The following is a 24,283-nucleotide window of genomic DNA, read 5'->3' on the forward strand; positions in this document are numbered from 1 at the left end:
TCACTTAAATGAATTTCATGTCTCCTTTCCTTGAAATATTATTGGGGTCAGTCATGTGACAGCCCTCAGTGTCACATGACTTACAGTTGTGCCAGGTGAAGTTTACTGGATTAAAACATCTCAAACTTTCAGAATAAAACGACCAATGCAACGTTTAATAGAAGAGATTTTTATTTTCTGAAATATTCCTATGATCCCTGAAATGTTAAAAAGTTAAAATAGCTGCTTCCTTTTGAAGTTTAAATTAAAGTTGTAAACAACTCATTTTATTTCAGCAGATACTGAAAATTCACTTGGAAGAGTAAAAACAGATCAGATTCAGAAACTTTAAGATGGTATACTGAGCACAACAAAATCTGTTTGACAACAGTCCGTCCTCTGTGTGTTCCAGTGGTGCTTTTATTGTGGAGACTTCCTGTCTGACGCGGTCACAAACTGTCCAACTTTACTGTTTGTGCTCGAGCCGACATTACACTTCCAGTAGCTCCTACTCCCGGTGTCACGGACAGTCCTCAGTCGGTACCGTCATGCAGCTCGACTCCCTGCGGCTGTTTGTGGACCAGCGGCTCAGCTCGGTTACTGACGACATTTTCCGACGTTTTGCCAGAATGATCGCCGATTATGAAAACGAAGTTTCCTGGTTAAAACAGGAGATAGATGGACAGAGGAAACTGCTGGGGACAGCCGAACGACCGGAGGACAGACCGGAGGACAGACCGGAGGACCGACCGGAGGACAGACCGGGGGACAGACCGGAGGACCGACCGGAGGACAGACCGGAGGACCGACCGGAGGACAGACCGGAGGACAGACCTGCAGGTCGGTGCACAGACTGTTGTTTAGTTTGATAGAGAAATGTCCGCAGACTATGACGTAGCGTCTTTTCCCCGCTAGATGTCGCTGCTGTGGTTCAGACTGACTTGTCAAACTGAACTGGGAACCATTTAAACCAGTGTTACTGTAAATGTTCAAAATGTGAAGCAGCTTTTTATGTGTATTAATCTTTATTATTGCCAGTTCAGACCATTAGGACCAGAAGGCTCCTCATCCACGTGTGTGTGTGTGTGTGTGTGTGTGTGTGTGTGTGTGTGTGTGTGTGTGTGTGTGTGTGTGTGTGTGGGAAGCCTGGAAATCACCATCTTCTCTGAGGGGAAAAGCCAACCACAGTCCCTCCTACTGTATGATCATGTATTGAGAGTGTGTACGGAGAGGAGCTGTTCACAGATCTAAGACATCAGACTGAAGTGTTTCAACCAGTTGTTTTGTCAGGGACATAAGTCAGTAAGTATATCGTCGTACTTGTGCCCACTTAAGGGTCAACTTTTGCACGACCTCACGGAAGCCTTGAGCCTTGGACACCATTCACACAGAGCTAGAGGCAAAGACCATTCACACACAGAGAGAAAGACGAAGACAATTCACACAGGGGTGCCCCGGTGGCTCACCTGGTAGAGCACGTACCATGAAGCCTTAGCCCTAATCACAGCGGCCTGGGTTCGAAACTGACCCGTGGCCCGTTGCTACATGTCATCCCCCAACTTCCCTGTCTCTCTCTCACTGTAATTAACGAATTAAAGGCAAAATATAAAACATAATTTATAAAAAACAGAGAGAGAGAAAGACAAAGACACCATTCACACACAGAGAAAGAGAAATACACCATTCACGTAGTATGATGTTATTAACTGTCTAACTCTTAGTTGGTTTTATCCTCCAGGTGTACTGCAGATTTTCACCACTGAAGAAGAGCAACAGATAAGGGGGCGGAGTTTCAGTCTGCACATCAAACAGGAGGAGGGCAGAGCTTCAGGACCAGAGGACACAGACACCAAGTTTACACAGAGTCTCGAAGGGTTGAAGGAGAGACCTGAAACAGACCTGAGTCCTCTGTCCAATCCGATCCAATCCTGCACAGAGGAGGCGGGGCCTCAAACTGCTCAAGATAAACAGGAGGCGTTCAATGTCAAGCAAGAAGGGCGTGAAGGTCAGATGATGCTGGAGGCTGCAGTCAGAGCAGAGATCAGCTCTGTGCAAAAAGATTGGTCAGGTAACCGGGTTAGATTGTCATAGTAACCAGGGTAGATCGTCATAGTAACCAGGGATTTTAAGTCTGAAAACTGTTTTTAGTAACTTTATTTTGATATTTTCCACTGTGAACAGAGAATTTGTGAGAGTTTGAACATTTACTGCATTTCAATCATTTACTTCCTGACCAGTTTTTCTCACATTCAAACATTGCAAGACCAGTGATTAATTTACTTTTAATGAAATTAGATGATCAATTAATCAACTGCAGCATCTTTTGTTCAGGTTACACAGAAACGCAGATCTGAGTTTTTTATAGTATTTAAGACTAAGGTAAATTCTCTGTATGTCTCCTGATGCTGTGGAGTCAATAAATCTGATTTTATAGTGTAGTAAAATGTTGGAAGCCTGATTTCCTTCATCGTGATTTTCACCAGAGGTTTTGTTGTTTTTGACCTCTAGGTTATCTGCTGGTTTCCACCACAGAAGAAGAGCAGCCAATTAGGGAGTTGAGCTTCAGTCTGCACATTAAACAGGAGGGTGGAGCTTCAGGACCTGAGGATGCTGATACCAGTTTCACACCGAGTCCTGATTGGTTAATGGGGAGCAATGATGATGAGGGAAGTTTTTCATCCAATCAGATCCAGCCCCACATAGAGGAGTTTCTCCCTGCCCCCTCAGACGCCCTAATGAGACCAGAACCTGGAAGGACATGCAGACCTCCAGACCACAACAGGGACTCAGTTGTCCAATCAGAGTCGTCTGAGGACAACGACAACATTCAGTCTGAACCAGGTCTCCAGAGGACTCAGGGGAGTGAAACTCGGCCTCCTGTAGACCAGAAGCTTCTGGTCTGTGGTAGCTGTGGTCGAGAGTTCAGCTCAAGGCGAACTCTGAGGAAACACATCAGACGAAACACAGCTCAGGACAAGGACCAGATGTCCTGCAGCCTCCGCAGACAGAGGGCCCCCTTCCAGAGTCCTGACAAGTCCTTCAGCTGCAGAGTCTGTGGCAGCTCCTTCTACACACAGGGGATTCTGGTGCGGCACGCCGAGAACCACTGCAAGGAGCCAGAGAGTCGGTGCGGAGCCTGTGGGGACCATCTGGAGTCAACCGAGACTCTCAGAGAACACCTGCGGTCCCACAAAGAGCTGGGCAGCACCTGCGATGTGTGCGGGAAGAAGTGCAGTTCCATCAGGAGGATGGAGATCCACAAACGGGTCCACACTGGAGAGAAACCATACCGCTGCAGTTTCTGCAACCGAGACTTTAGCAGGAAGGAGAGTTTGGAGAGACACCTGAAGGTCCACAGCGGGGACAGACCACACCACTGCGGACTCTGCAGGAGGACTTTCACCAGGAGGGAGAACCTGGTCCGCCATCTAAATACTGGTCACACAGAGAGGCCAGGTCCATCTGCAGGGACCGAGGGGATGGACCAGATCAGTTTGATGCTGTGACACATTCCAGAAGAGGAAAGTCTTTAGCAGGTGACAGAGAAAATGATGTATAAAACTTTATGCCACTTAAAAGACTTGAAAAGGCTTTAGGATGTTAAAGGGACTTGATCTGAACCAAACCAGATCTGTAGCTCGAGCTTTAATGATCGACAGAACATTAAGCAGGTTTGATAATCAATTCATCATCATTTACAGGAACAGATTTTGGTAAATCCTCTTGCTTTCTGTATTTAATAACTTGTGGAGTCCCTTAGGGAGGCGTCCTGGAGCCTCTTTTCTTTCCTTTAAAGTTTACAAGTTATATTTTCTCCACAGTCTTTTTTACTTGTAAAATTCTGAGTTTTAATGAACCAAGATTTTTTTATGGGGTAAAAATACCTTCAAAAACTTTATACCATTTTCCAAAAGCAATCTGTGAGAGTTTGGTCTGGAGTTTTTATGTGAGTTCATCAGTATGTGTTCAGATGCCCAAGAGCTTGTTGCAGGACCTTTTGACCACAGGTGAAACAGTTGGTTAAATAATCACGAGTAGCGTAACAGAAATTTAATTTTTTTTTAAATAATCAATTCACTTTAATCCACATTTATTTGCTGTCTACAATAAGTTATAGAGTCCCTCAGGGAGGTGTCCTGGGGCCTGTCTATTGATGAATTGATAAAGAGTGTGATAAAACAACGTTTAAACATTATATAAATCCTGTACTTCTCTCTTTTGACCTGAACCAATAAAAAATAAGGAGATACATACAACAACTGCTGGAAGAAAAACAAAGACAGAAGGCCTAAAAATACAGTTTTGTTCACCAAAGTCTTTAACTAAGTTGTGATCAAACTGATCTCATCTGACTGACAAGAGACAGTTATTTATTTATATTTATAAACAGTTATTATTACAGTGTGAGAAGCAGCAAGGCACGAACACTGTTAGGAACTAAATCTAAATCTGACTGAACTAAATCATGTCTGTACTGAAAACTAACCATTAATGGTGTTTTAACATTTTCTTCCTCAAACCACAGAAACTTTCAGCAGGTGGAAACTCACCTGTGTTGTAACTTTTAATATGGAAATTCATTAAATGTGGTTGATTTTGATTTTCATGATTGAAAATGTTTTATAGATTCGATCAGTTTCCTAATCAATACACCATCAAAATAACATTTTTTTTTTAGTTTTCCCATTTTTAAAGTGATTTTACAGTTTTTGTAATTTTTGACTTGATTGGTTTATAACTTCAGCAGTTTGTTGAGTGATGTTGGTCTGTGTCTCAACTGTTATGACTAGATCAGACTATGAGATTATAATCATAGGTTTATTTTATAAGGAGACATATTTCTCATCTGATTTCACCTTGTTCTGCCAGCAAAACTTTGTCTCCAACAGGTCACAGCTGAATAAATATAATAAACATCTAATCTAACAAACAGTAGATCCCAGTTCTTCACCATCCATCAAATAAATTCACATCTGCTGAATAAAGACTTCTTTACTCTTTTCTCCAGCTCATACTCTGAGCATTAATGTTATATTTATATTCCTGCCTTCACTGGATTAAAATGGAGACTCTGCTCTTTATTGACCTTTTGCCGTGGAGAATAATAGTAATAAGAACTCAGAGTCAATCGAACTGAAATGTTACAGGACTCAGCAAAAGACGATGAAGGAAAATAAATATATAAACACAGTGAAACATGAACATACGGTATATTTATATTCCTAAACCAAGCTCCTCATCTTGTTGGAGATCAAACGAATGAAAATGTATTTACTTCTAACTTCTTACTTTGGACTCTGGCGGCACAGCTGATCACTCTCTGAATCTCTAACAGATGGTTGTTGGGCTTTTATCAAGCCAACATTAGGCCGTCGCTCCGCCATAGGACCGTCACTCAGCCTCAGTTGGGACGCCACTCAGCCATCATTGGACCATCAGTAGAAACTCAGTCATCACTTAGCCATTGTTGGGTTGCTTTTGGGCCGTAAACAACACCTCCTATATATCAGGCAGTGTTGGGTTGAGTCAGTCCACGCCAGCAGTTGATTGGCAGTCGATCTGAGAGAGCTCTCTGATTGGCTAATTCTTGTCAGATTGTATTTACTTAATCAGACCCCAGACTCCGCTTACTGATCAGTACTACAGCTAGAGGGGTGGAGCTTATTAGTGACATCACTGCAGTGAAACTTTCTGGTCAGTTTGTGACAACTGTTGAGTCAGTTTGTTCAACATTTACCATCAGATGAGAAGCATCCAAGTGTTTTCATTAACAGGAGAGTGTGGGAGGAAGAGAGGGAGAGTGTGTGTGTGTGTGTGTGTGTGTGTGTGTGTGTGTGTGTGTGTGTGTGTGTGTGTGTGTGTAGGTGGGTGGTGATCATTTCCAGGAAGAGGTACAAAGAGGGAGCGTTTGTGTTTGTGTGTTACTAAGTGATTTCCTGGTCGACCGGGTGTATCCTGTTAAAACACACACACACTCAGTGGGTCGTGTGTGTTGTCCATTAATTTCATGAACACACACACACACACACACACATACACACACGCTGATTCTGACATCACAATAAAAGTCATGACATCAGAATCAGTGTGTGTTTGTTCAGTTTTTGTAATGCAGAATCAAAACATTCAGAACTTCACCAGAACGTTTGACAACAACGTCTCCATGTTCAGGTCAAAGCTTCTCAGTGAGTTCAGACTGAAGCTGAAGGTCGAGGTCTCATAATAAACACTGCAATCATTAAACATTAACACATTATGAATGCTGAGTGTGAAGCTGTAGTTTCACTGACATTTTTAAACATTTTGTGTCTGATACTACAAATGAACTGTGTGTATATATATATATATATATATATATATATACACATATATATATGAGTGTGTATATATATATATGTATATACATATATATATGAGTGTGTGTATATATATATATATATATATATATATCAAATATGTAAGTGTATGCATACAGAATATAATATGTTGATATGTTTTGAAAAACACAACAAATAACAGACTCAACTTGAGGTCCTTTACTCAACTGTTGTGGAGATTTTACTTCACACACACACGCACACGCACGCACACGCACACAGGCAGACAGACTAAAATAGCAGCTCTAATTGGGAGGAAAAAAAACTGACAGAACAATAGAAGAGGAAGAAATGAAACCAGACTCAGTTTCATCAAGGAGAGGACACACAGTGATACAACTGTAACACAACCATAATACAACAATGATACAACAATGATACCACATGCAAACTGAACTCCATTCACCTCTGTGAGTCAGTCTGCACGATGATCCGCAACCTGATTATCAGCTGACACGAAGTTTAAAAATCGAATTAAAATGACAGGAATGAGATTTAATTGATAGTTCATTGTTCATTAACTGTATATGCAGGTGTCAGTGTGTTTGTATACAGCCACCAGGGGGCCCAATGTTGTTATTATAACTTGTCTCAACATGTCTACGGAATGTGACTTTAACAGAATCTCTAATCAAACAGCTGATTGATTTTCAGGCCTGTGCACTTACAGTGAGTGTTTATTCAATTTTACTCTGAAATGTTGGAGTGACAGCTTATCAGCGGTGCACACGCACAAACACACACGTGCACGCCGCGCCCCCGGGTCCTCATCACGGTAATTGAATAGTCCCTCCACATGCACAGTCAGCATCATCAGGACTGCCCTCGTGCCCTCTACACCCCCCACCCTGTGTACCACCACAAAAAAAGTGTGTCCCTGTGTGCGCGTGCCCGTCAGTGCCTCTCGGTGTGTGGACGGACAGACTGCAGCTCCAGCACCGACAGTGAACCTGGGACATTACCGAGACGTTTCGATCCGTTTTCTTTCTCTTTTTTAACAGTTACCGGAAACGTGCGGGACAGACAGGGGCTCGAGCTTCCCGGTGAGTCTCCGGTGTGAACCCAGACTGATCCCGGTCTTTTCGGAGCTACTTCTTTTCTCCTCTGATCGTTTTGTTGCTGTATAAACATCCGTCCGCTTCTTCTTGTTCTTCGTTTTCTTCTTCTCCGATGCTGGAAACATGAAGCTGCAGGAAGCGACGGACTGAAGATCCCAGCAGGTAAAACCCCAAAATATTCACCCAGTTAGTTCACCTGGAAACGACCCGGAACAACCGGAGACCCGGATTATTCTAGCTGAGTGAGGCAGGCGGTTAAACACGAACATCACACAGTTCACCCATTAGTCTGTTAATCGATTAGTGGATCACCAGGAAAATATCTGGCAACAATTTTGAGAATCAATAACTGTTTTAATCATTTAATCATTTGATCATTTAATCATTTAAATTTTCTGGTTCCAGCTTCACAGGTGTCATGAAGGTGATAATCAATAATCACATTATTATAAAGTTAAAATCACAGTGAAGTCTGATCAGATCACACTTTATTGATCTGTGGTTTTCCAGCAGCACAGACACAAACTGAAGAACAACGCACATGAAGAGATCAGCAACTACTAGACAACTAGACGAATCTGTGAGTAACAGAAATCCAGTGGTGCAGCAGCCACTATGTGAAGTCTATTCTGTACACATATAAACAACAAGTACAATATTCATAATTATGTAAAATATACAGCCTTATATATCAGATACTGTAAACAGCCACTATCCAGTAATACTATGAAGTATACACTAAAACAAATAATACTATAAAAGCACAGTAGAAACAGTGGTAATACAGTCCCGTTATCTACTGATACATAAAAGAATTATAGATCTTATACTTATTAGATAGGGCCTATTATCTTTACACACACATGTATAAAATTATGTTATAGAATATTAAAGTCAACATCAGCTGAATGTTCTGTATCCACAGAGGCTCAGCTGGTCTCCACTTTAATATCATCAAGACTGAAGATGAAACAGAAATGTGTTGTAGTCTGTAAATAATCACATCAACAGGATAAAATGAAGGAAAACAAAATCATGGTTGCATCAGGATAAACTGAAATGAGCTTTACAGTAATTTATTTCATGTTATCGTCTTCATGTAGAGATTTGTCGTCTACACAAGCTAAAACCAGACACAGCTGGATGGACATCTGCTACTGTGTGGCAGACTAGCATCACTCCTTTTGTTTTTTATTACTATTTGTTTGACATTGATTTCCACCGTGGGCAACAGCCAGAGCTGGTCGCTGCTCAGTCTGACAGCTGTCGAGCGAGGAGGATTTGGATGCTACTGTTCTGATTGCTTGCCTGAAAAAGAGCTGCAGTGACGACACCAGCACCTCTCAGAAAAGTTTGCAGATTTTCAGCTGAAGCATTCAGAGAGACGGAGCGCTCTTAAAACAGACCCTGGCTGCAGTGTTGCTCCTCCTGGTGGCTGCAGACGCTCAGCTCATTGAAAAACAATTAAAAACAAGACGCTGGTGTTCAGAAAAAAAACGCTTTATAGAGAGATGCCCGTAAATTACTTTAAGTTAGAACATGAATATAACGGTATCATCTACATAGAAGTGAACACAAAAAAACAGGAGATTGACAATAAAAACAGTGGTCTTAAAGTAGAACCCTGAGGAACAACTTTGTGTTTTTATGATATCACTGTTAGATTTCTATAATATTCTTATTCTGTTTTAATGGTGATACTGCAAAAGACACGTGGAGAAATCACTCAAGTTATTTCTGATGATTGAGAACATAGAGGAATAGTCTAGAAATGTTAGTTTATACACGTTCTGCTGATGTTTAAAGATGATCCGTGTACAACTGTAAACTGACAGAACAGGGAGCTATTTCACTGTTTCTAACATTCAGACTGATTCTGGGGCTGGATTTTGTGTTGCAGAGAAGATGTTACCTGACAAATATATGCAGGATTTCTGATCAGAGATCAGCTAGTTTCAACTTAAACTGATAAGTGGGACTTTTTTCCATCTGTAGTTCTGTGAGTGAATGTGGCTGGACGCACTAGTTTGTTACTCAGCTTCATATTCTGCTGCTGTTAATCTGTCGTCCAGGTGTGTGTCTGTGTGAGCGTCCATGTTTGAATCTTTGTCTCTGTTCAGAGTGAAGATGACTAAATAAGAAATATAGACCCACACTCAACCACACAGGGCTTTAGAGCACAGAACGTTTTCCAGGACTTTGTCAGAATATCACTGTAATGTTCCCTTAATGTTCCCGACTGTAGCACCGTGTGTCGTGTAGTGTAACTGTTTCTGTGACCCACTGACTGTGTGTCTGTAATGTTTATGTGTTCTTAATGTGAGTGTGTTCTTCACTCGTCTCTGCTGCTGTTTCGCAACAGCGATTACATAATACTGAAGCTGCCGGAGAACAATGGCTCATACACACACACTGTAACACACACACACACTGTAACATATATTAACACACACACTGTAACACACACACACACTGTAACATATATTAACACACACACTGTAACGCACACTGACGGACACACTTACTGAATACCAATACTAATTGAACATTACATCTGTCACACTGAGAGCTGAAACTGCCTCAGTGTCATCTCTGCTGCATGTGGAGATTAAACAGGACAACACTTACTGCCTCACAGGACAGGCTGGTTTATCCAGGGGACACTTTTATCCAGGGGATGCTTTAGTCACAGAATAGTTTTAGTAACAGGATAGTCAGAGGACAGGCAGGCAGCTGGAGGACAATCAGTTTTAGCCAGAGGACAGATTATATTTTAGTGATTGTCTCAGTTTTTGCCTCAGCACTGTGAAATTTTGTTTGTATATTCATATATTCACCTTTAAATCGTAGCGTGTATATTGTATGTGTTGTACTGTGACAGGCATGACATGTTGTTATCAATAAGTAGATTAAAACAGGTTAACACATGTCTGGTTGGTTCACTCACTCGATGTCATGCAGTCATGATCTTTGTTGTCATCATCCACAGAAATCTACACTGCCTTTTATTCTTTGGCAATGTTTAATCATTAGTCATATTTACACACTGCATAATCATTATTTAAATGGAAAATATCCCACTTGGAGCCCGGTTATGGATATTAGCTCCATATTTGTGGCCCTCTGTCGCCGCACAAACACACATGGGGCTCATATGGAGCTAATGGACAACAGTTCTTGGAGCCCACATGGACATGTTGGCCAAGTTCCCAGAAATCCCAGCAGCTCCTAAAGGGGATCCATGTTTTCCTTTTTAAATACAGACTTAATTAATAACTCTGACAGACACAAAGAAAAAGCTTTGATTGTGGGAGAAAGGTTTGTCCCTGGTTTTATCCAAATGAAAGACTGTGTTTTATCTTCAATGCTTGTGGTGTGTTTTTCCCTGCAGCTCGTCTGACAGGCTCTTAGACTCTTCGTTATCATGCTGTCCAGGTGGCCCCATCCCTCCTTCCTCCTCCTCCTCCTCCTAGTCCAATCATCGGAGTCCTCTCTTTCCTGGGACAACACTACAGAGGATCTTCAAGAGGTGACTCTGGCGGCCATCTTGCCTCTGACTAACACAGACTATGCGTGGGCGTGGCCTCGCGTAGCGCCAGCACTCCACCAGGCGGTGCAGCAGGTGAACTCAGACCCCTGGCTGCTGCCGGGCCTGAAGCTCCGGCTGGTTCACGGTAGCTCAGAGAACCGTGACGGCTTCTGCTCAGACTCCATGGCACCGCTGGTAGCTGTCGATCTCAAGCTGTCCCACGACCCCTGGGCCTTCATCGGCCCTGGGTGCGACTATTCTTCCTCGCCCGTCGCCCGGTTCACCACCCATTGGGAGGTTCCCATGGTGACTGCTGGAGCCCGTGCCATTGGCTTTGAGCCCTACGCGGCAGTCACCAACACAGGCCCCACTCACAAGAAGCTGGGTGAGTTTGGTGCCAGGATCCAGGAGACGTTCGGCTGGCGGCAGCGTGCCATGCTCATCTTCAGCGACAACAAGGATGCCAACGACGACCGGCCCTGCTACTTTGCTGTGGAGGGGCTCTACACGGTGCTAGGCAACCACAACATCACCATCCGAGACCATGTCATCGAGGCGGACAACGTCAACTACAAGTCAGTTGTCCAGGACATCCGAGAGAACGGCAGAGGTGAGCCACTTCAACTGCTTTCGCTAGTTTAATTTGACTGCTTTGTCTTTCCTTTCCTCCTTCCTCCGTCCTCCCTCCCTTCCTTATTCCTTCCTCTCCTCCGGTCGTCAGAGGTCCACCACAATGACCGAGGGCTGACACTTCAACTGCTTTCACTCTGTTTTAGTTTCTCTGATTCTTCTTCTTCTTTCATTCCCTTCCTCCTTATTTTCATGCTTTCCTTCAGTCAGTAGTTCTGACAACTGATTTAATTTCGTCATTTGACTCTATTTCCTTTCTGCCTTAATCGCTCCTTCCTTCCCCTCTCTTCCTTCATTTGTTCCATCCTTCCTTCTTTTATCCCTTCCTTCCTTTCCTTCAGTAGTCAGCGGTCCAGGTGATCCGTGACAACTCAGGTCAGAGACTTGAACTGCTTTCAGATACAATTTTCATTTGTGGTGTATTTTTCCATTCTCTCCTTCCTTGTATCCCTTTTCCTTCCTTCTCGTCACTTCAACTGATTTCACTTCACTGTTTCCATTTGATTCTTCCTCTTTCCTTCCCTCACTTGTCTCTCTATCCTTTCCTTTGGTAGTCCAAGAGATCTAATAATGCTACTACTTTCACTCTTTCTTTCATTCTTTCTTTCTTTCTTTCTTTATCCTTCCCTCCCCCTTTCTCCTCCTGCTGTGTCTCCTCGTTAAATGATGGTTAATTATTATTTGATTATTTTGCCTCAGTAGTTACTGACTGATCTTAGCTCAGCGTGTGTCTCCGTTGTGTTTGCCTAACTTTATGAGGACATTTTCTAAAGGGTTCTGGTTTTTATGTTCAGGTTAGATACTGGTCCCGGTTTATTTTAGCATTAGGGGCTATAGAGGGGAATAGATGATGTCAATAAGGGTCCTCATAAGTATAGAAGACCAAATGTGCGTGCGTGTGTGCGTGCGTGCGTGCGTTGTACACACCTGTAAATAATCAGCTGCAGGAGTTTCAACATAGAAGAAGAAATGAATGTGTCCTTTCATCCTCAGTGTTTCTTCTTTGTTGGTCACATGTTTTTTTTATTTACTGTAGAGCTGTAAAATGTCTTCAGACTCAGTCTGCTGTCAGTGTTGGCTGGTAAAAAGCAGTTCCCCTGAGTCTGAAGTCTGAAGGTCTTTCTCAGTCACAGGTTCAGTCCAGATGACCTGAAGAGGTCTCAATCCTCCTCCTCTGTTTTATCAGCACCTGACTTTAGACAAGTATCCCAGAATGCACTTCACATGGTGATGGTGGAGATTCTGAGTCGATGAGTTGAGACGGCTCAGATTTCTAACATGTGCTCACGTCTGTTTGGAAATTCACTCTGATGATCTCCTGTGGCGAACAGTGTGATGTCGTAGATGTGTGTAGAGTTTTGACTTACAAACTGATGGTACCGTCATCTTTAGGGTGGATGTATGAAGGACTGGATTCTGTGTCCGGAGGTGGAGCATGGTCTATGATTTCCTCATTTGTGGCCTATAGAGCTCAGTGGAGTCCTTCTCCAGTCCAGCTGGTTGAGTGAGTCTGGGTTTCCATGAATAAAATAAAATGATAGGCTATTTGTCACTGAAATGCACCTTGGGAGTTGTAGTTTACTTCTGTGCACACAAGCTTGTACCTTTGACTTTAACAAAGAATCAGATCATCATTAATCCACACACAACTAAGATCTGACGTTAACATTATGAAAACAAGACACACACACACACACACACACACACACACACACATACAAGGTGACATCATGGTGACCATGAGATGAGAGAGAGAGCGTACTGCTGATTAAATCACACACACAATAATATAGGTACTGAACAAAAACACACACACACACACACACACACACAATTACTCTCAGTACCATCAAACGTTGCCGGCGGCAACAGATGGCCTCAGTTAGAGGATGACAGGAGCAGTTAGTGCTTGTGTGTGTGTGTGTGTGTGTGTGTGTGTGTGTGTGTGTGTGTGTGAGTTGTTTTTCTGGTTCCATTTAAAAAAAAAAAAAAAAAAAAAAAAAAAAAAAGATGCTGCAGAAAAAAAACTGAATTTCTGGTTTTCAAATGTGAAACAGTCAGTGTCCACTTTATTAGGTACACCTTAGGGACTGTATTAAAATGACTAGGGGTGGAGGGGTGAGGGACGGGGGGGCCAGAAGAGGGTGAAGCCTGTTCTTTTTAGTGGAGGAGGAGCAGTGACAGTTTTCTAGCAGAGCAGGAGGGTTTTAACCTCTTCTCATCACAGATTTATGTTTAAGTTCAGTGAAGGAAAAACATGAGAAACACTGTGTCTAATATTTACATCAAAAATTGGAATTTGTGTTCAATGAGTCATAGAAGTTCTTTTAGTCACATGCAGAAAACAACAGCGCTCATTAAATCAGTAGAACCAACATGTCAGTTATGAGGAGCAGAGTAGCTGCTGGGCTTTGCAATTTTCAGTGACATTATCTCTGCAGTAAAAGCATCATAGTTTATTCTGCAACAGGAAACACAACCACATGTCAGGTGTTTGTGAACGTATCACACCAGTGTGAATTCAATCTGTTTTGAGTTGCATTCACACCGTCAGTGATCTACAGCTGATAGCAAGCGTTAATGAGTTCTTCCTGCCTGACTGTTCAGACAGCTCATGGGGGGGGGGGGGTAGTGATAATCACCATGGTTACTGACGAGCCAAGCAGTGAGGTCAGGGACAGTTAACCTCAGAGGGGGAAACTGGACACTGAGTCAGACCTGGTCTATGGTCTGATGTGTTCACCATGGATGAGGACTGGCCTCCCAGGCATCAGGACCTCTGTCTGAAGGGACAAAGCCACCACCTAGAGACAAAACTATCACAAACGGATGTAAAATGGCAACGCTGTGTTTCTCTCAGTCTGGGCATCTTGCTCCTTTGTAGGAGGGTGGGGGGCCTTTCACATGTCTCTGCCCAGGGGCCCGTTTTGAACTCAAACAAGCTCTAATTTTTTTCTTCCTGTTTCCTGTTTTCTTTCTTCTCCTCTTCTTCTCTAATGAGACTAAATGACGTGTTCTTCTTCTTCAGTGGTGTACCTGTGCTGTCCCTGGGACATCTTGAGGACTCTCATGGTCCAGTTCTGGAAGGAGGGGGTGGAGTTGGAGGAATATGTCTTCTTCTTCATTGATCTGTTTGCTGAGGGTTTAGGGGGACGGGGTCCAGTCAGACCCTGGTACAGAGGAGACCAGGATGACCACACGGCCCGACACGCCTTCAGGGTGAAGAACAATTTTCTCTGTTATCTAAAAAAAAGTCACATTTCAATGTGTTGCTTTAGAGACACTGGGATCAGCTGATAAACAAGGTTTAATGTGTAGAATATGATCCTAGAGTCATTAAGATATTTTATATTTACTCTTTTTCGTTGTTTGCTTTTCTCTGTCAAACGTCTCATTACAGACTGTGGACAAATGAAACTGTATTTCTGAATCTTGTACAGTGTCAAACAGAAACAGTTCTGAACAGGAAGTGAAGCAATGGATTCAAAGTTCAGGAGAAACAACAGATTCAGAACAGCAGAAACATGTTTTTACCGTCTGTTGCTGGTGAGTTTATTAGTCCTGACTGTACTGTGTGTCTGTTGTCAGAGTGTGAAGGTGTTGACCTACCTGGAGCCTCAGAACCCTGAATATCTTCAGTTTGTTGAAACTCTGAAGAGCGACGCAAAGAAAATGTTCAACTTCACCATCAAAGACTCTCTGGTACCAAAAACAATTACTCTGATCCTGTTATCAATATATTGATATTAATGTGAGATATGTTGTTTAAAAACTACATGTGTGTGTGAGGAGTTTTTAAAGATTTACGTCTTCAGGAGTAACCAATGGACTGAGGAGGTCAGAGAGTTGAGAGACGAACTAACACACTGTGGGTTCGAGTCAGACACAGAAGAAGAAGAATATAGTAGCACTGCAACAATTAGTCAGTGCTTCTTTGGACTGATCAGTAATCAGTCCAAAGAAAACTAATCGTTAGGATCATTTCCAGGTTCTCATGTGAGAACTTCCTGTTTTTCCTTCACCCTTAGTATTTTTTGCAGTTTTGACTGTTGGTCAAATAAAACAAAATAAAGTCACCTGCTGTTTTCTGATGTTTCATAAACCAAAAAATCCCTTGATTATAAAAATAATGAAAAGATTAACTAATAATGAAACAATATCTTTGGTTTCAGCTCTGAAATACAAAAACAAAACAACAGATTTATGAATAAACGTCACTCACACATGATTTAAATGAGCATTAATGGAGTTCATTTATATAAAAGGTCAAAAACAAATACCCAGTAGGTGCTTGGACCCTGGTACTCCAGCCCTCGAGTTTAAGCATGAAACTATATGTTTGTGACATAGATGGGATTTACTGACAATAAAGAATCTATAGCATAATAATCAGATTCATATGGGGAGTTTGTTTGTGCAGCTGACTGATGAGAAATGTCTGATGTCTCTGTCCCAGTATAACCTGATCGCAGGAGGTTTCCATGATGGAGTGATGCTCTACTCTCAGGCTCTGAATGAGACTCTGAGTGAGCAGACTGGGCCAGGACCAGGACCAGGACCAGGAGGGGTCCGGAGGCCTCGAGGAGACGTGGTGACCAGGAGGATGTGGAACAGAACATTCCAAGGTGAGGACAGATGTTTGTGATATTTCTCATGCGTCTATTCTGGAGCTGCATGGGAACATGGAGCTGAGCGGTTGGCCAATCACAGCACAGAGCTGGAAGTCAGGATTAAAAATATTATTCATCAAAAAACCTCAAAGAGCATAAATATCTGACTGACAGCTGCAATGAGAAACACAGGGAGTCTGATGGTGCTGCTGATAACAGAAGCACAGACTGTGTATTTGTGTCTAACAGCTGAGTCGAGAACTAGACCCTGCTGCTGCCTTGTTAATTTAAAAATTATTATTAAAGCATTAGCATTATTAAACTGTCAGTACAACAGCAACAGTGAAACAAAAACAAGCAAACAGGATTAAAGCTGAATGATAGTTCAGCCCAGGTCAACCTCAACACAACAGGCCACCTAGACTGGACACTGATGTGCTGCTGGTGGCTGTTCAACACGACCATGTTACATCACATAAAACCACAGCGTGTCACTTGTTCTCCTCAGTTTTTGTTCGGATGAAACAAACCAGATCTGATGTGAATCACTGACGTTCAGATGAGCTGAGGGTGGTCATTGACAGCCAGACTGGCTGTTTCCACGTTTCCGGTGTTTATGCTAAGCTAAGCTATCTGTTTCCACCTCTTTCCTGTGTTCCAGTCTTTATGTTAAGCTAAACTTGCTATTTCTGCTTATTTACAGTTTTTATGCTAATATGAGCTAAGCTAACTGTTTCCACCTCTTTTACAATCTTTGTGCTAAGCTAAACTAAGAGTTTTTACCTGTTTCCAGTCTTTATGCTAAGCTACGCTAACTGTTTCACGTTTCCCACTCTTTATGCTGAGCTTGCTGTTTCCACTTATTTACAGTTTTCATGCTAATATGAGCCAAGCTCACCGTTTCCAACTGTTTTACAGTCTTTGTGCTAAGCTAAGTTAGCTGTTTCTACCTATTTCCAGTTTTTATGCTAAGCTAAGCTAACCAGATCCTGACTCTGTGGCTGCCCTTACAGATATGTCTCAGCAGAGTTTGATAAATGTTTCTATGATGCTGGGACTGATGGTCCGATCAAAGCTCTCACTGTGGTTTTCCTGTCCTGGTTGGTGGTTTTGGTCCCAGACATCCTGTCTTTATGTCCCCAGTGTTCCCAGTATCACAGCCAGCTGGTACACATTTACACTCTAGTGCTACGCTAACATGCTAACTCCCCGCTGACACCCACAAAGCCGTGAGAATGTGTGTGTGTGTGTGTGTGTGTGTGTGTGTGTGTGTGTGTGTGTAGAAAAACAAAGGGAACGGCAGCTTCTCGTTCTCATGGCTCTCACAGAGCACGGAGGGTCCTGATTGGTCGATCAGGGTTCATTAGTTAATAGACGAGTGATCGATTGGTGGAGCTGAGAGAGAAGCTGGTTTCTCACTGGAAACAACAAACTCACTTCATGTCTCAGACAAACACAATAAATGAATCAACATGTGTTCACCACTGACCCGAGCTGTGGACCTCCAGTCCGGTCTCAGACCTTTTTATGGTCTCAGTTCTTAAGTCTCTGGTCTCGACCGAATCTATATGCAGACTCGTATCATATTGCAGCAAGTTTAATTAGTACAATTTGTATTTTGAAATACATGGAAAATAGGACTCAGCTTGGGTCACGTGGTCTCGACTGTCACAACTGATTTCTACTGAGTTTATTTTCGAGACGTCCAGGTCCTGGTCGAGAACTGAGTCGGTGGAGGTTTTTAGAACTTTTTAAACAGAGATTTAACTCAGGGCCAGACAGATCAAGTGCTGAGGACAAGTAGAGGTCACAGCGTCATGGAGACCTGCTGAGGACATGTAACATTTCCTCAGTACAGCTGAAGCTCTGCATTGTTTTCAGTTCAGAACAGGACGAGACAGGAAGTCATCAGTCATCTGTCAGAGAACAGTTTCAGGAAGAAGCTTCATGATCACAAGGACATTGAAGAATGTGTTAAAAACACGTGAAAGCTTTATTCATGAGGACGGATGAAAACATGACTGTAAGATCAGAGCAGCTGGTTGTCAAGTCCACACACCTGTCACCTGTCTGACAGCATGAACACAGGACCAAAATATTCTAATCCCTGTGGTGGAAAGAAACTAAGTAAATTTACTCAACTATTGTAGTGAACTACAGTTTTCAGGTACTCGTACTTTAAAGAGTAATTCTATTTCATGATACTTTCTACTCTATTCACCTGACAGACACATTCACTGGTGACTTTACAGTTACAGGTATTTGTGTAAGTGTATATGACATAGTTAAAGCAGCCACGACTGATAGTTACTGTGATACTTTAACTACACGAAATACTGGTACTGTGAGTATATGAAGTACTTTTATTTTGATACTTTAACTACATTAAGTACTTTGATACCGTGTGAGTACATCTGTACTTCAGGTTTTATCTCTTTCATACATTAACTGCTGCAGAACAGAGGGTTTATGCTGTGTTCACTTCTCATCAGTTGCTGTAATAACAGTGTTCATGTAAAGGTCCATGTCATAGCTGTGACTGATCTGGCCTGGTATATATACAGTACACACACACACTTTAAAACCAGACAAAGAAAAACAGTCGTCAGGCTGAGATTCATCAGCAGTAAAAACGTCGCCATCCATCACACACATGTTGTTTTAGACATTACTCATTTTAATTTTAAGAAAATAACTTCTGTTGTTTTAGTTTGTGAAATGTTTATAAGACAAACACACAAGACTTTTCATCATGTGGACAGAGAAATACCAAACAAACTGTTAGAGACAGATCTCTGAGTGTCCACAAACACTGAGACTGAGAGGGAGGACGGGACGACAAACACCAGACAGGACAAAACAGGACAGGAGGGACAGGACAGGGGTGTCCCGATGGTCTTGGTAGCCTGGGATGTCGGTCCCAGAGTTGTTGCATTCAGGTCCAGCTGGTTCTCTCACCTCTATATAGTCAAGTAAAGACAAAATGCTCCCAAAACAGGCAGGACAGGGAGGAAAGGACAAAACGGGATAAGACAACTGAGACAAAACATGACTGACAGGAAAACAAAGATAAAAGTGGACGGGACCTGAAAGAGAAGTGGAGACAAGAGAAAATGGGGACGAGCAAGACGGTCAGGAAAGAAGAGGAAAGAACATAAATATCCAGTCCAGCATTACAGGAAACAGACTCATCAGATTGAAGGTGTCACTTTCAGTCAGCATGACATGGTCTTCATTTTAATCAGGACTTCATAAATCACCTGGTCTGTCTCTCAGGACCGACGTCCTCCATCCTGCTCCTGCAGGTTCACAGAGACTCAGAGGACAACAGAGACACAGGAGAGACGTTTGATTTGATTTCAGACACATGGTCACAGTGTCTCAGTCACTAAGACTGATTCATATTCAGGTGTGTGTGTGGTGGTGGTGGTGGGGGGGTTCAGGGGTCCAGGTGTTGAAAACAAACGTCTATAGGAAGTGGCCATCCATCACAGGAAGTGACACGCTGACTGTCGGGCTCAGCTGCAGACGACTGACTAATGAGATTAGGCTCACAGCTGACTCCACAAGTCAAGATTACACCACACACACAACACACAACACACAACACACACAACTAACACAACACACCACGCACAACACACCACACAACACACACCACAACACACACACCACACAACACACACCACACAACACACACAACACACACAACACACAACACACACAACACACACAACACACACAACACACACACCACACCACACACACAACACACAACACGCAGGAGTTTACATTTTGTGTGTGACTTTTTAAACTGTGATTCTGATATTTTAGTTTAAATTTGTTTCAGTGCGAGTTTATTGATTTAACACTGACCCTCAGTGACCTCAGTGACCTCAGTGACCTCAGTGACCTCAGAGCTCCCAGTGGACTCTCATCACAACTGAATGCAGAGCAACTAAAGACATCAGTCAAACAGACCCCCACCCTCCTGAAGGAAGGACCTGTGTGAAACCAGCTTCATCCTTTATTGTGAAGGAAAAAGTTTTGTTTCCTGCTGCAGGAAACTGATGTCACCACCCTGACATCAGCAGTGTCAAAGGTCAAAGAGTAATGATGAGTCAGCAAACACAAAATCACAATATCTGAGACAATCTAAAATAAAATAACTTTAAACTGAAACCTAAGAGAGAAGATTAATGAACTAAGAGGACAGAGAGGTAAACCTGTCTCTGTCCCCACGCCCTCAGTTTATAGTTTGAATATGTCAGTGTTGATGTAGACGTCAGTTAGTGTTGAACATGTTTCAGTTTATTGATCATTTGATTAACACAGCTCCTGATCAATTACTTTTCCAATGAGTTATTGATTGTTTCTCCAGTTGATCCTCTTGACCCAGCGTGTGTTGGGTTAAAGAGAACAACAGGAGGAAACATAGACAGAGGACTGAGCACGGTGATGGTGCTGATAAACAGGCTGCTCTGTCGGCTCTATATTGAATTGTACTGCTTTTATCCAGCAACACACACACACTGAAACACACACTGTGCTCATTAATCACTGGGCATGTGCGTCAGAGGGGGAAGGATGGATGGATGGAAGAGTGAGTGATGGAGGGAATGACAAGTAAAGGAAAAAACATGATGTAAGAGGAGGAAGAGGAGGACGAAGAAGAAGAAACATGTTTGCAGTTTAAATGATGGAGGGATGAACAAAGGTTTCACTCTACAGATTATTTTTATTATTAATTGTCTATTATTTTTTCCGCTAAGATCAAATCAGACTTTATTGATCCTCAGAGGAAAAATTAATTCATGGATAGACATAAGGAATAAATAAATAAATAAATAAAACCATAAACAATCAGTGTGATAACAGCATACATCAGAATAATACATATGGTATTCATATTAATATAATGTAATAAAACAGATCACACATTATCATAAAGTATAGAATATAAAATATGAGGTGAGTTTATGACTAAATAATAAATCACATATTAACAGCAGCTTCTCTGGGTCATTATTGTGAAATCTGACAGAGAAAATTATTGTTCTTCTTTGAAACATGTTGATTAATTTTCTCTCAGCTGATTATCTCAGTCATCTTAAAAGTCATTAACTGGGTGAGGCTGCGTCTCATTTTTAACCCGTTAATTTAAATGAAATGAAAAATGAATCATGTTTCGTTCTTCAACACTGGAAAATGCAAACATTTTCATCTCAGATCAGTCAGTAGTTTTTGTGAAGAACCATAAACAGATTAGGTCAGAAAACAGTGAAACGGAGACACCAGATTAAGGAAGCCGGTTCAAATGATTTGAACAGTTAATTGATCACCTTTGACTAATTGATTTATTGATATTTCTTGCTTCAGCAGTTTTTTTCCAACAAAGTGAGGTTGTCATTTCCAACAGAGCCAGCAGCTGAGGCTGATTTTCACCACAGCCTCGTTAACTTATGATAACGACCATTTTACAGAAGAAATCTGAAAACCGTCAGATCTTCTCTGGAGCTATCGGCCTGTTCAAGGGTCAAAAACAGTTTCCACCTAGTAATGAGCAGGAAGGACAGAGCGTGTTTTTATTGATTGACAGTGTAAATGTGTCTCTGGCTCAGTGAAGCTTCACAGACTCAGAGACTGATAAAGAACTGCGGAGCTGGTTTACAGCGAGCAGACAGCTGCAGATCCCTGTGGTTTAATTGGCTGACGGAGACAAAACAACGCTTCAGTGGACACACCTGAGAGAAAACACTCAAACTCTCAGCGCTGAGGGGTCACAGGTGTCAGATTGTCGTTTCACAGGCTCCATCAGACAGTTTAAAACATGTCGAGGCTCTGAGGGCAATTCATATTGTTAACTGTTAATGACTGTGTGATGATGTTTAGTCTCAAGACACAGCAGCTTTTAGCTTGGGCGGTGACTCAATGTGAAAAAAAAATAATAATAATAATAATACACTGTGTGGGGTTTGGACCAGTCATGGCCCACTGTGGTTCTGTGAGGCCGTCACCTCCCTCACGTCTGACTCCCCAGAAAACTTTGTTCAGTTCAGTCCCACTGCTCCATCCACCTGCTCACTGCTTATCTGGGTGTATCTTTATCACTGTTCGAACTCAGTGGACTGATGATGACTCACTGTACATAACAAATTTAAAACTGTTTCAGAGTTAAAATCCAGAAAAAACAGGTTGTTCATCCAGCAGCAGTAACTCTGCAGACAACAGACAGGAGGAGCAGAGAGCAGTGGGGTCAGGACCACAGCTCCCAGTACAGCTCCCAGTAAAGCCCCAGTACAGCTCCCAGTAAAGCTCCCAGTACAGCTCCCAGTACAGCTCCCAGTACAGCTCCCAGTACAGCTCCCAGTACAGCTCCCAGTACAGCTCCCAGTACAGCTCCCAGTGAGTCCAGTTTTAGAGAATAAGCAGTGGGAGAAACAGGAATCTGGTCTGAGTTAATTTATCAGGATAATGTTGTACCTTCGTGTTCAACTCTGGTTTCATCAGAAATTATAATTGAAGTCCTCTGACCTCTCTCTCTGTAGCTGCTGACTTATACAGAGGAAACAGAAAAACAGCCACAGTTAAATGAGCTGGTTGTTCTGTTTCATTGTTGTTCTACTAATCATCATAATGAATTTATCCTGTTTACTACATGAGTCTTACATTGTGACACAGATCATTTCTGGTCTGAGTCACAAGTCCTGGACCAGTTTCTATTCACACACCTTTCTTGCATATACACACACATATACACACACATATGCACACACATATACACACACATATACACACAAATGTAAACACACGCACTGTCAGGATTAGTCTGAAGACATTCAGTGTATTTTTCTTGTCAGACATTGATTACCTACACACACAGACTCTGTTCACCTCACATACCTCAAAGCCCGATTTTGTGTGTGTGTGTGTGTGTGTGTGTGTGTGTGTGAGAGTGTGTGTGTGTGTGTGTGTGTGTGTGTGTGGGTGTGTTAAAATAAAAAGATAGTCTACATACAGATACATTACACACACGTGTGCAGATAAAAGGTTGTTCAAAAAATATGGAGGACAGCTGATATTTAATAAACATCATGTTCTTTGTGTGTCTGTAGGAGTGATGGGTGTGGTGGAGATGGACGAATTTGGGGACAGACAGATGGACTTTGCAATATGGGACATGACGGACGTGGACTCTGGAGAGTTTCAGGTAAAAACACCTGACTCATGATCTCAGCAGCATCTCTGACAGGTGTGCTCTGCTGTGCCTGTAACCACACCCAGGAGTGATGCCACAGTGTACTGCAGTACATCTGTACATCACTGCAGCCCAGCGCAGGTTCAGTCCAGGTGTTTGTCTATTTCTGTTTTGTGTGTGTGTGTGTGTGTGTGTGTGTGTGTGTCCAGGTGGTGAGTGTGTACAACAGCAGTACAAAACAGCTGGTCATGCAGAGTGGGCGGAGCTTCCAGTGGCCAGGTGGATCTCCCCCTCCAGACATCCCAGAGTGTGGCTTCAAGAACGACAAACCAGCCTGCCTCACACGTATGAACGCATACCGACACAGACAGTCTGTACTTTGTTATTGTGATCTCAGTTACATCATCCATTCCCGGCCCCGCCCACAACCTTCACCTAAACCAGACTTAACTTTGCTGCTCCATAAGAAGACGTGAGGATCAAACAAACTGTCCTCACTTCTCAAACAACATTTATTCAGTAAACTGTCTCTGCCTGTCCTAATATCTACCCCCTCCTCGTCTCCTCTGCAGGTACAGTATCGATGCATCAGATGGTTGCCATAGTGATGTGCTTCGTCTTTGTCATCATCGTTACCGTGACCGTCTTCATTTACAGGTGAGACACGCACTCATGTATGTTTGTACTTGTATACTTGTGAGGACTCTTATTAACAGTTTTCTGACCCAAAGTGTGGACCATCCAAGATGTCCGCACTGTCGAGGTCTAAAACTCATACTGGTCCTCACAAAGACAGACAGACAAGAACACACACACACTTTGTGGTGGTTTGAGCTCTCACAGCACCTCTCCCTCTCTCTCCTCTTTTTATTTTTACTCTTTCCTGTCATTTATTTCTTCAT

At 42.5% G+C, this 24,283-nt stretch overlaps 2 protein-coding genes across 4 annotated transcripts in view; both read left to right on the forward strand.

Moving 5' to 3' along the window:
• The first annotated feature begins 473 nt into the window (after nt 1–473).
• LOC111659053 (uncharacterized) lies at nt 474–4,585 on the forward strand. The gene is made up of 3 exons (XM_023411869.2): nt 474–819; nt 1,718–2,047; nt 2,488–4,585. Exons 1-3 carry the CDS (start codon nt 528–530, stop codon nt 3,483–3,485), a joined length of 1,620 nt encoding a protein of 539 aa, XP_023267637.2. The 5' UTR covers nt 474–527; the 3' UTR covers nt 3,486–4,585.
• Nucleotides 4,586–7,185: 2,600 nt separating this feature from the next.
• The window catches only part of npr1a (natriuretic peptide receptor 1a), a 30,408-nt gene continuing 13,310 nt past the window's right edge, over nt 7,186–24,283 (forward strand). Inside the window, exons 1-9 of one of the 3 annotated variants that reach the window (XM_023411877.2) lie at nt 7,186–7,576; nt 7,925–7,994; nt 10,806–11,553; nt 14,602–14,792; nt 15,162–15,275; nt 16,030–16,198; nt 23,299–23,393; nt 23,591–23,726; nt 23,954–24,038. In XM_023411877.2, the coding sequence (XP_023267645.1) occupies nt 10,839–11,553; nt 14,602–14,792; nt 15,162–15,275; nt 16,030–16,198; nt 23,299–23,393; nt 23,591–23,726; nt 23,954–24,038 (1,505 nt within the window). In that variant the 5' untranslated portion in view covers nt 7,186–7,576; nt 7,925–7,994; nt 10,806–10,838. The remainder of the gene's footprint in view (nt 7,577–7,924; nt 7,995–10,805; nt 11,554–14,601; nt 14,793–15,161; nt 15,276–16,029; nt 16,199–23,298; nt 23,394–23,590; nt 23,727–23,953; nt 24,039–24,283) is intronic. The other 2 variants (XM_087175500.1, XM_023411876.2) reach the window with 2 other exon arrangements.

The sequence above is a fragment of the Seriola lalandi genome, unplaced genomic scaffold, assembly GCF_002814215.2.
Source record: "Seriola lalandi dorsalis isolate HSWRI2012SDOR001 ecotype SW California unplaced genomic scaffold, Sedor1 jcf7180002054472, whole genome shotgun sequence".
Taxonomy (NCBI): domain Eukaryota; kingdom Metazoa; phylum Chordata; class Actinopteri; order Carangiformes; family Carangidae; genus Seriola; species Seriola lalandi.

Bases quoted from the DNA above. Each gene is read 5' to 3' on its own strand.
- LOC111659053 (XM_023411869.2), top strand. From the start codon at position 528: ATGCAGCTCGACTCCCTGCGGCTGTTTGTGGACCAGCGGCTCAGCTCG. The intron at 820-1,717 runs GTCGGTGCACAG...TTTATCCTCCAG, and splicing joins ACCGGAGGACAGACCTGCAG to GTGTACTGCAGATTTTCACC. The intron at 2,048-2,487 runs GTAACCGGGTTA...TTTGACCTCTAG, and splicing joins TGTGCAAAAAGATTGGTCAG to GTTATCTGCTGGTTTCCACC.